At 37.9% G+C, this 15069-nt stretch overlaps 1 protein-coding gene across 2 annotated transcripts in view; it reads right to left on the bottom strand.

Moving 5' to 3' along the window:
* Nucleotides 1-15069, bottom strand: part of RB195_012466 (uncharacterized protein) — a gene marked incomplete at both ends in the record, with an annotated part of 32698 nt that overhangs the window by 9578 nt on the left and 8051 nt on the right. For both annotated transcript variants that reach the window (XM_064194324.1, XM_064194325.1), the window contains 11 exons: nucleotides 855-1004; nucleotides 3172-3301; nucleotides 8045-8212; nucleotides 8343-8464; nucleotides 8524-8611; nucleotides 9073-9147; nucleotides 9247-9340; nucleotides 9719-9945; nucleotides 10018-10130; nucleotides 10184-10337; nucleotides 11263-11517. In XM_064194324.1, coding sequence (XP_064051907.1) covers nucleotides 855-1004; nucleotides 3172-3301; nucleotides 8045-8212; nucleotides 8343-8464; nucleotides 8524-8611; nucleotides 9073-9147; nucleotides 9247-9340; nucleotides 9719-9945; nucleotides 10018-10130; nucleotides 10184-10337; nucleotides 11263-11517 — 1576 coding nt within the window. The remainder of the gene's footprint in view (nucleotides 1-854; nucleotides 1005-3171; nucleotides 3302-8044; nucleotides 8213-8342; nucleotides 8465-8523; nucleotides 8612-9072; nucleotides 9148-9246; nucleotides 9341-9718; nucleotides 9946-10017; nucleotides 10131-10183; nucleotides 10338-11262; nucleotides 11518-15069) is intronic.

Genomic DNA, 15069 nt, shown 5'->3' on the forward strand with positions numbered 1-15069 from the left:
GGTGATTTTATCAGAATTTCCAGATCTTTCAGGACTATTCTTATCGAACCTTTGAATAATGCAGGTTATGCTTGGACTGTGAAATGAATACTACCGTTATCATCTCCAAAAAGGGGCAAAAATCCAGGGATAAAAACAGTAGCACCGTTAAAAAAGTAGCAAACGGCTCAGTTTTGCTGCTTATCCCTCCAGTGCATCACCTATCAAAGTGTATTTTTTCAATTATAAGATTTTTCAATTTTCTTCTAGCAAATGAAAACCTATTTACAAATATTCAAAAAAGAAACTGAAGTAAAAGCACGTGATAAAGTAAATAATCCTGCAAAATTGTGTATAGATGTATAATATTTGTCTAAAAACTTCATGCAGATTTAAGTAAAAAAAAAAAGTACAACGTATATTCTGAGCAATATACGTACAAAAAGTTTCACGAACATTATATATTTCTTATATTTTTCCTTTTTAAGTTTTTTCTTGACTGAAAACTGTGCAATCATTCCGTTGCATGAAGCTCTTTTCTGTTTCTTTCATAAGTAATCCTCACGAAAGCAAGTTCAGTACTATGAAGAGCGTTGATTTCGTGGATATTTTGAAGGATGATTGATATTCGCCTCCAGATTTTTGTCGAATTTGTGTTTGTGAAAATCAAGGGAGCTCAATTCATGACCGATTTCTGTTGAGCGTTGAGATGAAAAAATGCATAAAAATTTTGTGATTTAAGAACAATATTCCACTATTTTCTATTTACGAATCAGTATCGATATAGAGCCAAAAAAAAACGTATAAGGAAAATATTATTCTGCACAGCAGTTCTTTCACCTTATCTAAAAGAAAGGGGAGTGAAGTCAACTCACTTGTGCTAGCAACGATGACAATCGCAGCAACAGTAATCCCAGGGAAATCGTGCGATAGGATGAAAGCGAGTTTCTCTGTAGGATGTACTGCCGCTGATGAGTAGCGGCTCCAGGATTGATGGAAGCAGAACAGCCAAAGTAGACCGATTCCTTTGAAAAAAAAAGTCATCTACACGGGCAAAATCTTTAAGAGATTATAATCACTAAAGACTGATCTCAGTGAAATAAACCGCTAGTCTGTGTAATCCAGAAAACACGAAAAAGAAACACTGAATAAACACTATGAACAATCTAGAATCTTTTAACCAAATTCTATACGCCTTCATGAAAAATTCATATGGCGTTCAGAGCATTGTCAACCTGAAGGAACAAAATGTCTTTCGAGCAGAGGAAAAAAACACGTTTCTTTGACGTCTAATTGTCTTTTTCGGCTGAATAATACCGTAATTACAGCGTGATTCAAGCGACGACCCCTCAGGAAATTCTATAGATGATTGACCCTAAGATAATTAATGCAATTGCACCATTGAGGACATCAGGAAAAAACAAATTCGATGTTTTCCCCTAATTTTTCAAGCTATTTTATATCCAGAATGGTGGGAAAGCAGCATGAACAATAATTTTGAACAAACCTTGAAAAATAAACTGAAATTTGAGAACAAGGAGAGGTTTGACAAGATTAGCCTTTTTTATCAGCGACTCTTCCTTTATCCATATTCTCAACGCACCAAAAAAACATCGAACAGTTCAGATCAAAGATGAAGATTTTTAAAGATAAAAGACGAAAAGAGCCGTTCCTTCAAAACATTTTCTTCCCAGCCTTTCTAATTCACTTGTTATATATTTTACGTATTTTTTTTTACCAGGAAAAAAATAAAAGACATGTTCTATCTAAACATATAGCGCATAGATCGCTTCACTGTTCCCTTGAAAAGCAAAAAAAGCAGGTAATTAAGAAAAGGATGTGGGCCTAGGTTCAGCAGGCGTTGAATAACGGATGTAATGTGAACATCTGAAGGCCGAAGAGACTGCACCTTCGGAATCTTCTCACAAAAAAAGGTGAAGAAAAGTGAAATAAAACAACAAACAGTCTTCTATTTTTCACATTTTTGACAAAATTTCATTACGATGCCCTCAACGATACTAGAGTTGTAAGGGAAATATCGGTTCGGGAACGTCCACACAGATTTCGCGACCTTATTTATACTGGATTCAATCTCCAAAAACATTCATTCGCCCACTCATTCATTCGTTCATTCATTCATTGCATTTACATATAACCTGCCCTGATTTTACCTATCTACCTTAATTACATCTTCTATCTTATTTCCGAATACTCACATAGTCGATAATACTTGGTAAAATCGGACTGATGACTTGATTTTGTTGCGTTCCTTGAAAAAGCAAACTTCGAGTAATTTAATAACTCAGCTATCTGTTATACCATGACCACCAGTAGAAAGCTCAGAACAATTAAAGCCATCAAAATGCAAAGGAAAAAACGTCTTGAATATCCTGCTCTTACCTTTAAATTGGTTTATTTTAATTAATTAAGTAAATTCACTTTTAAATTGATTTAGTGCACTCTGAGATAAAAGATTAAATTTCATGGAGTGAATTTCCTACTCAAATGTACAGAAGGAATTGCAAATGTTCAACCTCCTCACAACGTAATGGCCTTCATTCTCTCCAAAAATGCAACGAAAACAAGACGAACAACGAAAGAATACCTACGACAAAAACAACAAGAAACCGCAAGCGTCCGAACCTATTCAAATGACAGAACAAAAATCCATAAATAGTCGAAAGGCCGCTTCAGCCGCAGAGACTACGTATGCGCATTTGGCGATGGTTGTCGTTTAGGATTAAAGTCTAATAGTGACCGCATCGAATTAATCAAAAGATGGACTTGATAGGATTCGCAGAAAAAATGTCGTAATTTCTCGTGATAAAGAAAATGATAAATAAATACGCACATTCCCAGAAAGTAGACAACTTTATGTACGATCAAGTGCACACTCCTTTACTGTCACTTCCTGTACAATAAATACCAAAATAACAGATTAAACCTTCAAAATATTTAACAGTACACGTGTGCAGACGTGGACTGGATACACAGAAAGAAAAAAGGAACTGTGGATATTAAAAAGTTGTATTTTGAATTTAACTCCTAGAAAGTCTTCAAAAAGTGTTTTACGCCCTTTTATAATATATAACAAAGTCGTAGTAACTTTCAAAATAAATCATCACAGTCCTTGCTATCTACTCCTCACTGACCAACAGGAAACCGCTGTGACCTCCTCTTGCAAATCCTTACCTGCAATGACGAAAAACACCGGCCAGATGAGCGGATTAAAATCTCCGGAGCCAGCAATTTGTACGAATTGTCCACCAACACAAGAGATCATCAACGTGAACGCAATTTGAATACCAACCAGAGGCTTCGACTGGAAAAGTATATTTTTTGACGAAACTTTAGATAATAATAATAATAATAATAATAATAGTAATAATTAGAAACCAAAGTAACCAGAGTTTCAATTTTTACTTTGCAGGTGCTAACAAAACGCTTGCAAAATTGCAAAAGTGAAAATCTATCATCCACCAATCCAACTTTTTTTTGAATGGTTCAAGAAATGTTAAAGAGTCCATTTTTGAGAGGAAATAGAGTGAGGAAAAACGGGCTATTTACATAAAGCTGAAAAGCACGACCTCAGAGCATGCTTAGAACTTCGTTTCATCTCTTAAGTGGATAACTTGAGGGAAGATGATATAAAATTGAACTTCATAAAATCTTCTTCCGAAGAAATCGCACCCAAACTCTGTTCCTTTATAACCAACATACCAGGAAATTGATGACGATGGGATCTTCCCAGAAAAAGATGAGCTTAGAGGTGAAGCTTACAAGTTCTTTCTGAGAAACGGCATGAAAAACGACCTTTCGGTTCAAAATTTCCTACCTCCATCTTATAACGCCACCTCTGTGTACAGTTCCTCACAGGCATATTCATTGCATATTTTATTCTTCTTTGAATAGGATGGCGGGAAACCTCACCGCTTATCGTCCGCTCGCTCGCGGACGCAGCACGTGTACAGGTGTTAAAAGGTGGCTTGTAGGAAAATTCGTACGGGTAGGCTGTTTCCAACGTCATTCTTTTCAGAAGGAATTAAACGTAAACATGCTTCTACTTGCAATCTACATTGTTGTCCTTATTCTTTCCTAGAAAGACCAAAGCGTTCTCAATTTCGTGGTATGCTGCTCTGAAAAAATCGTTAGAAAATTTTGTTTCGTTCAGCATTCTCGTAATATTTCTATAGAAATGTCATGAGCATCTCGAAGAAGTACAGTGACTGCATTTATCGCGAAAATTCCAAAAGTACGCAATCAAAGTCCTGCTGACTGCCATTTGATGCGAATAATGCTACTAGCAACATACAAACTCAAATTCAGTAAATCATTCTAAAAAAAAAAAACTACACCCTGAGATGAAACATTGTTCGAGTACTTTCACTAAACAACAATGAGTATTAGTAATTTTGATACAAAAACTACTTCACCAAAAATAATATTTCATATGCAACCTCAGAGAACAACAAAGCGTTTTGATTACACTTAGTTGCGACGGGAAAAAAAGTATGAAGCTTGAATAAACAAATCGCAGTGGCTGGCAATACCATGAAAAAACGAAATATGTCTCGTTAAAGAAAGAGGGCAGACACTGAAGGCCGTATAAACACGAAATTTGCTTAAAATTCTCATAAATGCTGTCCGTGAATTTTTCTTTACTTTTTTCTCCTGGGAATATACATTAGACGCAGCACTAGGGGAAATTTTCAATGTTATAGTCGGTCCTCTTGTAGGAAGAATTCGAATTTCACATAGTTTGCAAATCTTATATCAGAAAACAGACTGATGCATCAGGAACAAGGGACAGATCACTTCACCTGACAACTCTCTGATGGCTTCCTCAAAGTAAACTTCTACCCTTTGAATTGACAGACTCCAACCGCGATGAAAGGCATCACAACGCAAATCTGATGTGATATGGATTTTCGATAATCAAAGACTACATGGGATCGGAGATTGCAGAAAACGGAAGGGATCCCGCTTATTTCTTCCTAATAGCCGTAAAAAAACGTCCCGGAAGATGCGGCTTCGAGCGTTCCGGGGCGCTATTTTCTACAACGAGTTCTGTTGGAGCGCGCCAGCCTTGTGCACGAGCCGCATCTTCCGGGCTAATTTTACGGCAGTTAGGAAGAAATGGACGGAATCACCCTCCTCTCCATGATCTACTATCCAGTTTACGAATTCTGCACCTCAAATCCGTACCGCTCCAGATTCGTGAGGTGATGCCTTTAATGGAAGTATAAACTCAACCGGAAAAAATATCATTCCTAAGTTAAAGAACGAATAATTTGGGGGAACCAATAACCTAACTAACCTATGCGGAAATCTGAAAGACTCAATATGCCACTACAAACGCGGAAATGTAAAACGATGAATTGTAAGAGGGGAAAAAATATTAGACAGTTTTAACGAAGTAAAAAACAAAAGTTTAGTTCAAATTTGTTGTCTAAGTTGACGCCTAAATTAGAAAATTCCGCGTAAAATTACTGTTAAAACGCCATTAAAAAAAACGTTCTAAAAACACCTCAAAGCAAAAGTGGACGAAATGCATATTAGTCGCTCGTTCGTAAACGCATTTACGACAATAATCGATGACACTTTGAATCTATAGTATTGTAGCATGACGACATCATGCCTATTCATACATTGCACTGGCGAATATTTGTTAAAGAATCAGATTGGTGATCAACGCGCATCGATTCCACGACATCAACCGGAAATTGATCACATTTCCGGTTGACGTTCAAAGAACCGTTTGTTTATTTATTTAGTTTATTACGAAGAATTCTTGAAATAAAATTTTCGCGAAAATAAAACTGAAGGTTTAAACTAACAATAGAACCATCATATGAATCATTATGAAACGACGGACGGGTGACCATTTGTAATAAGTAAAGTTTAATTAAAGCGCATAAAACTCCTTCAATTAGGTGAATCTTGTTTAAAGACACTGTAGCACGATTTTGGCGAGGTACGGAACAGCGAAAACGCAGAGTTCCGGTAGTAGACTGGGGAATCCAGCGTAGTCCCGCTCATCTTCCCCTAATCGTCGTGAAAAACGGCGTGAAAAACGCCGTATTCTACGACGACTTCAGTTGTTTCGCCTTTATGCACGCGCCGCATCTAAGTACAAGTCATCGATGATCAATTACGCCTTCTCATAAGCTTAAAGGCATCACTCCACGAATCTGACTGCTTCAGGCGTTCAGGCGCACTAATTTCTACAAGGAGTTCGACTGGAGCGCGCCAGCCTTGTGTGGCGCCGCATCTTCTGGGCCGTTTAGGAAGAAATGGACGGAATCACCCTCCTCTCCATAATCTACTATCCCGTATACGAATACTTCACCTGAAATCCGTACCACCTCAGATTCGTGGGGTGATGCCTTTAATCAAGTGAGAAAAATGAATAGACTGTTGAGGGGACCGGAACAAGAAAGCGTTTCGTCTAGAAAAGTGTCCATGAAAGCGCGTTCTAACGTGCCTCGTAGGAACAAAAGCGGTTCCCTTGCCGTTTTTTAATGATTATTAGGGAAAGAAGAAGGAACCACTGTGAGTCAAGCAATCTAATACTATCCGAACTCCACACTTTCGCTGTGGGTCAACTCCGAACTCTGCGACAGACGATATATTCACAAGAGCAAGTAGATGAATATGTGTATTTCCGTTTAGAAATAACCCCGAACACCGCTGCAACTATTCCATCCAGCTCAAAATTCACAAACTTACTCTAATTTAGCAAACTTCCTATGGATCTATGATTAATTTTGAGACGTTTACGGCAAAGTAAAGTCATTTAAAGTATAAAGTAAAGTTGTAAGTATTTGCACTATAAATATTAAGTAACATTGTTTCAACTTAAATCAATTAAGTCAGCGGAATCTTTAAGAATCCCAGATGTTATTTCCGTCGGAGCTCCTATAAAGAGTTGTTAGATGCTGATGTATGCAACTTCACTCAAATTATGAACACCTATTGCATTATTTCTTGGATATTTACGGAAAAATAACCCAGTAGAAGACATGTTCTAAAAAATAGAAATCGCAAAGACTCATTCAATCCAGTAACTTGTTTTTCTGTAGGTTCAAAATAAATAATGAATTCAAAATGGCAAATAAAATGAAGTGAACTGCCCTATGATGCTAAACTTGATCTACCCATTAATTTCGTGTGCAGCAAGCAAAAAAATGCACAGTGCCTGGGATATGAAATTCCCAAATCGACAGCTAACCAAATATTTTGAACGAGCCGTGATCACCATACTGTGCAAAAGCGGAAATGGAATGTATTCTACGAGAAGATGTAATTTGCACGAAAACCTCAAGAAATGAACGAAGAAACCCTCGGTGACATATAAATTCAACTCGCCATGATGTCCCACATAAAATATTACGAGTTTCCTGCTGAAATTCATAGCCGATCTCTGCCCGAATGATTGTAACAACGAGAAATTTAAACACGATTATGAAAAACGTCAATCGCTAGTCAGAAGTGAATATTAAATCACAATTCAGAGGACCTAACGAGGATATTTAGTTCATGAGAAGTGCTGGTCGTGCTAAAAAAAAAGTTGCGAAAAAAAAACGGGGAAAAGAGATAAGTGCCGGCTTTTTCAGACAAGAAGAACTCGTTATGTACTTTTCACAAGTGAAAGCACCCAACACCGCATGGAACAAGTTCCCATTGCTCATAATTATTAATTAGGAGGATTAGTATAGGATATCAACAGCTATGAATGTGTACATATGGCCAACGTGCGTACTCAGGCTTCTCTGCTCATTCATTTCAAGTACAAATGAGGCAATCAAAAACCTTGACAGCGAACAAAAGTCGCTAGTACTCGCTCACAAACACCGAAATCAACTAATAATAAGATTTTGACCATGGAAAACATTCGAAGCGTTAATAAAATGCAACCCAATTCTTTGTGGCAAAAAGTGGTCCTCGATCAAGATTCCTCCCATAAAAAGAAACAATGGAATTGCAGAAACAGGAGATTAGCATGGAAAAAACCAGTTCTGTGCATTATTTCATTTGAGAGGTCTATTTTCGGAATGTTCCATACCTGATAGGCATTGGCGCCGAACGTCGCCAAGAAACAGAATAAACCGAGCACAGCTGCCGAAACTAGCAGCCAACGGTAACTTTTTGCAAGCGAACGGACCACCCACGTTGAAAATGACACAGGAGACCAATACGATAGGGAAACATTTGGTGCCGAAGTGACATGAACCTGAACGCTCAACACTGAAGCAGCACAAAAACGATCAGCCAAAACTCTAATCCGCAAAAAAAAATCCTGTAGCCAAAAACTCTAAGGAAAAATTGGAAAACAGAGGAGAATACAATTTTAGGATCACAACCTGTTCCTCCAAGTTCTCCGCCCACGCAGCAATTTGTTCGTCCGTAATGCTTTCTTTCAGTTTGAAGGAAAGCAGAAGTGCTTGTGCCCGAGAAATTGCACCATCTGAGTCGGTTTCAACTCCTGAATAAGAATAACCTATGACGAAAAATCGATAAATCATTGTGAAACGAGTCGTCGACCTCCAATAGATGATCCCAAATAGACGCGACTGAGATTCGTGGAGTCTTTGCTCATGCTCACAAACGTTTCTGGATAGGTGAGTGCAATCTAGGATAGCGATTATTCTGAGGATGATTCCATAATTAAAATAAATAACCCATGAAAATTATGACAATCGACTGTCTAACCAAAAAGTCGACTACATTAAAACACTTTTTGAGCATTCAGACTCCTATAACTTACTTGAAATATAAAAATATCTTCATTAGCTATTTTAAAAAAGATAAAAAGGACGCGGAAGAGGAGGCAACTGTAGATGAAAGAAAGAAAGATGAGAAAGAAGAGAAAGACCGAGATTCTTAAACAGCCGTAAACAACTGCTTCTTATACAATACAATTCATCTCCACGATTTCACTAGAATGAAATTTCGACGAAAAGTGATGGACTTCGCTTTAAAATCAAAATTGATGCAACGGACGTCGTGTAGAACTATAGAATCACACAAATCCAGAAACCGCCGAAAAAATTCGCTGGAGAAGGATGAAGAAATGCAAAATATTGTTCTTACCTGAGGACTTTTCTTAATAATCTTGTCCACCATTTCCTTTTCCAACTCACAATCAGCCGAACAAACCTCCATAAACTGAGAAAAAAAGAGGAAATTACTTGTTTGACTATTTCTCACTTCACGAAAACTCATTTAACGAAACATTAGGCCGCACGCATTCAGTAAATCACAAACCTCCTTGTTCCCGACAGGATAGCTGTCCAGTCGTTTTTTCAAGGCCGAATAAGCCAAGACTGCATCCTTCCGTAAAATTGAGTCCCTGTTCATTCTGCAATATCAATAACATTAAGACATTTAGAATAATTTTCGCCTCCCAATCACCATTCTGTGCGCAAGTGTCAAGGCCTTTATTATTTTTCCAAGCGAGCGAATATATTTCACTATTTATCTGCATTTTATTCCATTTGCTTTTACTTTCAATATATTTTACATGTTCGTATTTTATACTGAAAACCTCACACTAATCAACCACAGCGCTACCAATATCAATCACAAACATTTTTCAATCCGCAATTTGTAGACAGCACTTCCGATACTTTCTATTTTTTAATTTCTGATATTTCTTTCCCTTTTCCTGATACTGATATTATCAGTCAATTGCTGCCGACGAAGAATTCGAAATTCTGGATGTTTCCGAAAAACTCACGTTGTTTTCAGCAGCACCCCGAACGTTGACGACTCCATAAAGTTCAACGCCGTAAACGCGGGATTACTGTAATTGAAATCACGCTGCATCCGCTGAATACTGTATCCGTTCGAGATAACGTCATTTCCGTCGGCGCCAAGCATCGTAAACGGCATCGATACGGTCATTTTATGACGATGCAATAAGGGACCAATAAGCGACGCCGAGACGAAGATTAAAGGTAGCACCTATAATTTTAACGTTGCTACTTTGAAGTTTTGAATGGAATCCTACTCTACTTTGATTGAAGAAGGTCTTACCACGAAAAGCAGCTTATGATTAGCGATAGCTTTGCCAAGATACCATAGCGCACGACGCAGACCTGCTTCAAAAAATCGCAGCGAGCGAATGCGGAAAACACCAGTGGAGAAAGCTGCAAAATCATCACATTAGTTCTCGTAAGAGTTCCAGAGAAGCCGCGCTCACCTCCTCTGTGCCGTTTTCTATGACTTCTGGCAAGTTCCATTTGTCTAACGTAATGCGCTATTTGCATATCATTAGTGATCCGTCGCACTAGCGCTTGTTCCTTTTCCATCTTTCGTTCCTTTCGCTCCAAGGTCGTCGCGTTAGAATGAGGTTCCTAAATGTTAATTAGTCTTAACTGCTCAATTTATTTATCATGTTTTTTTATTTAATATTCATGTGGTTCGGTGAAACCAGAGAAACAGGCTGCGAAAGAAAAAAAGAAGAAACGTTGTTTCTATTCTCTAACCATTACTAACAATTTTAAACTTTCTCCACACTGTCACAGACCCAGAGAATTTTTTAACTGTGAGTAGTTGCTAAATTCAATGCAAGTTCATGTTTACGCCCCAATGCGAAACTTAACTGCGAAACACTAAGGAAATTGAAAATTACAGAAACAAAAAAAGACAGAGCTTTCTTTTCCCAGATATCAAGTTTAGATTTGTTTTATAATTTGTTTTAAGGTTTTACATGGTACTATTTCCTATTTCCATTACTATTATAATTATTACATTTGTTTTTTCAAATGATTTCCTTTTATAATTTTTGGTTATCAACTTCTAACTTTACCTCTTAAAAAGTCACAAAAATTGTAAAAATGATACTCTCAGCGAGGTTTCGATTCCATATTCTTTCGAAAGTTTGATTTTCAACAAACCATAGTTATTCTGACATAAACGAAATGATCACCTCAATAATGCACCAAAAATTTCTACACTGGCGACTATATTAGCACAATGACCTTCAAAAAGACATTTGCTAAGTGACATTTCCGCAAAAACTCGATCCACTACAGCCGCAAATTAAACAAATGCTCTGTTCATTCGTCAAAACAACAGTGAAAATTTTTGTTTGGGATTTTACTAAAATTTTACTCGTTGCCTAAGGTGTTTGTCCCACGGAAATGGGATGCATTTCATCATCTAGCATAATTTTTTTTCCTATGATCTCTTCTTAGGAAATGTCCAACTCTTTTCAAAAGTAACTCTTCAGTGATCACCACTTCCTGCTAAATCAGCCGAAATCTCATTTTATCAAACCTCAACGTAGCTGGTTTTCTCCTTCAATGGCGGATGTATAGGCGAGGTAGAGTTCGATGCTGAATCGTTGTTGCTCTCCTTCGATTTTGACTCCTCGTTTCGTTCAACGTCACCCAGAATATTCAGCTCTTTGTGAAGTCGTTCACGTTCTTTCGCTCGTTCTCGCTTCAGCGTACTTAATGTGCCTGTTGGACGAGTTAATGTGTTTTGTTGGGAAGCGGGCGGCTCGTCAGGAACAGACGGTGGCGGTCCCAGCTGCAAAGGAGGATTTGTAGAGCTTAATAGAAACAAATGAAAGTGAGTTTCGAAAGTCGGCTCCATTAAATCCACTAGATAATTGTAGAATTATCCATCTACGGCCAATGAGTAAAACTAACCCCTCAGTCGATTTTTTACGCATAGATTGACCTCACTTTACTAATCCCAACTCTTTCCGTTTAATTTCGATCCACCACACATTCTGAACTTTTCAACGTATCTTGCAAGATCCGAACGTAATCCGTAGTTGCACATCGGAATTTCATACGGCCCTAGGACGGAAATAGGCCATAGAACATAGGAACGCAGAGATTCGCCACGAGAGACACACGACAAACGTGGAGGCGGCAGGGATCATCGATAAATGATCTTGACCTCATTTCCCTTCTTATCACGCACCATCAACAACTCTTAACAATACAGATACATGCGCAAGCGTTCCGATGAGGCAGGTGGGGTGGCTTTGCGGCGAAGATGTCCCAGGTGAATGATAAACCAGGCACCTAGGAGTGCATTAAGTTGGTCCAGAAAATCTCTGGTCTCCGAAGAAAATAAGAGTGAAGTAGTAAACGACTGGTGATCTTAATTTGAAGGATGTCATGACGGAAAAGCACTAGGAAAGTCCTCGGATGTTCATGAACACTTGAGTCCATTGAAGTACCTAGGTGAACGTTGACGCCTAGCTAAAGCAGGAACCACTAATACTTAGGTGAAGACCCCTTCTGAACGCTAGACTTTTTCCATCACAAAATAGCTGTGCTAAGTGCAGAGAAAAGTCAGGAACACCTTATTTCGGCGTACCGATCACTAAAGCCCAAATAAAATAGAATAATCAACACTACTTTCCAAAAAACATTACATCTAAATAAAATCTGAAGAAATTAATTTACTCTAGGACGTTTTACCGCAGTCGGTAAGAGGTTCCGCTGTGGCTGTAGCACGATCGATACGAGGTTCGATCCTGCCCTAACGCCAACCAAAACTTTTGCCCCTCCGGGGTTGATAAATTGGTACCAGATTTGTCTGGGAGGATAAAAAAAAAACTCAGACACAGTACATCGGCTACCCCTCCCCGCAGGTCACTGCACCGGCTAGTCACACATTCGTAAATCGCAAACGATTCAGAATTGAAGTGAACGTGGTGGCGCATGCCAAGCGAATTGATTAACGTCCGACACCTCATCCTTTTTTTTTAAATTTACCTTGCTTTAAAAATGAAGACGAGGAAGAAGTCCGTCAGTTAGTCAGCGGACAAGGAATTAAATTCCATTATTCTTTTTGTTTCTTCAAGCTGACTGCTATACGAAAAGTGTACATTTACAGAACTAAAATAAATCAAAGTGTGTGAAGGATAGGTAACATTTAAAAAAAATTATGCTATTGATTTGGCGAGGAAGAAAAGTTCAAGGAATCTTACTGGAAATGGTGGAAATGTTCTATGATAATTTCAAAAATTCCTATTTCTTTATTAATAAGACAAAACTACCAATTATCTCCAATAGAGACCCAGATTAAAGAGAAGTTCTCTGCTTTCGATTAAACCACAAAAAAAAACGGATGGGAATTTTGGACGAACAAAAACGGAAAAAAATAACAGATTTTTGAAATATGCAAAACACATCCAGCACGGAAACGGAAAATGAAAAAAGAAAAGAAATTCTGATGTGGAAAGAAAGAAAATTTTTGTCACCTCGAAACGATTGTAGACTTCTTATTTTCCATAGGGTTTACAACGATACTTTCATATTCTTGTGAACCAAAGCAAGGTCTATTCCAACTTATGAGCAAAAGGGAACTCGCTCCAAGATAAATACTCCAAGAAAAAATGGGCAGGATTTTAAAATTTTGAAGATACTTCATCAAAATCTGGATAATATTTCCCAAAAAAGCTAAGGAGAGGGTTAGTTCAGCTACCTTTGAATAACTAGTGAAGTGCAGAATAAAGAAGAAATTCTTCAAAATCACTCACTAATTCCAAAATATTTTGGTAATTGAGAAAGTGACTTTTATCTTGTTTTAGAAATGACAATCCAGCGATTCCATTACGAAAAATTCTCTATTTCCTTTGTTAGAACAACATTATCTTGAGTTTTTTTTTACCGCAAAGGTACTTCCGTCAGTTTACGATCCCTCATATTCCTTAACTTTAACGAACTCATCGCATCAGTCGGCCTCAATGCACCTTCATTATTTTATGGAGCCGTTACTCTCGAACTTCCCATAACTCTCTGCAGATCCTTTACGAAGTCCGCATCTTAATCTCGTATCTCAGGATGATACCTCGGCTCTCTGCACGTTCCCACACAAACAGAGACATTACGTTCAAGTAGAATTTTCGCCAAAAAGTCATAAAAAGTCCTGGAACGAATCGAGAGCAACGAGTTGTCACATGATAGATAGCGATAAGTTCGATGCACTTCTTGTCATCCATAAAAAGAAGCGAATCGTTCGAAGCGGGAATGATTGTCGCAATGACCGAAATTAGAGCACGACGACTTCCTCATCCACGCGAAAGTCTGTGACTAAAAAACGAAGCGAATTGAAACAACGGTGCTGCTGGAAGTGGTGAAACTACATTCGGGAACTCTTTATCGAAAGAAAGAAGTCTCAGAAGTGGTTGTAAGCGCCTGGAATGAAGTGAAGACGGACTAGAAACAAATCTTCCGAAAAAGAATTGTGCTCCAATTAGGACTAGTAATTCTCGACATCCTTAAAAACCTTAAATCTGAATATTGGGATGATATCCACATGAAATAATGGTCAAATCTAACCATTATAAATATTAAAAATGGGTAGCGTTTACCACGTCAAAAAGATCGAAACAACATGCGAATAATTTGAATTGAGATTAATTTTCAGCCCAACGAAATCAAAATCAAAACGACTCAGAAAACTAGTGCAAAGAAAGGATTGTCGATATTTTCGAGGAAAGGAGGTGAAAAGGATGAATCTACATAGTTTACACAATTAATCAAAGACACCTAAAAAGTCCAAAAGTTCCTGCTTTTCCGTTTGATGTGTATGTAGGATAACTTCTGGGCATGTTGATCGGTGTACCACGATTAAAAAATCACCGGTGAATTATAAATTTTCAGAGTCGTATTCAAAAGGCTCAGAGTATGTGTAGTAAATCGGTGAACCCAATAGTGAATGTTGAAACTAGTCTCCTTCTTATAAAAACATCTAACAAACTGGACATCCTTAGCATCTACGTGGAGGAAGAAAAACCGAGTGAAATGAAGTTTTCGAGGAAGAATTGCAACTTTCGTCGAAAATCGAGGACACATTTCGGCAATTTATTTCTTCAAACAGAATTAACATCTGCATTTCTTCCTTCGAACAGTTCTATTGCAGAAAAAGGCAATTTCAGGTGTTTAATGAATCAAAACAAGGAGACGATGAAAAGGAGGGCGAAGTGACTGGGATTACAGTCAAAGGCTAGCATGTTTAACCACAATTATATCCAATAAATTACGCTCACAATAAACAAAATCTTAGAATAAACAAAGATCTTGAACTCTATTATACGTTTTGAAGTAAACTGAATTC

Source organism: Necator americanus, chromosome III, assembly GCF_031761385.1.
Source record: "Necator americanus strain Aroian chromosome III, whole genome shotgun sequence".
Taxonomy (NCBI): Eukaryota; Metazoa; Nematoda; class Chromadorea; order Rhabditida; family Ancylostomatidae; genus Necator; species Necator americanus.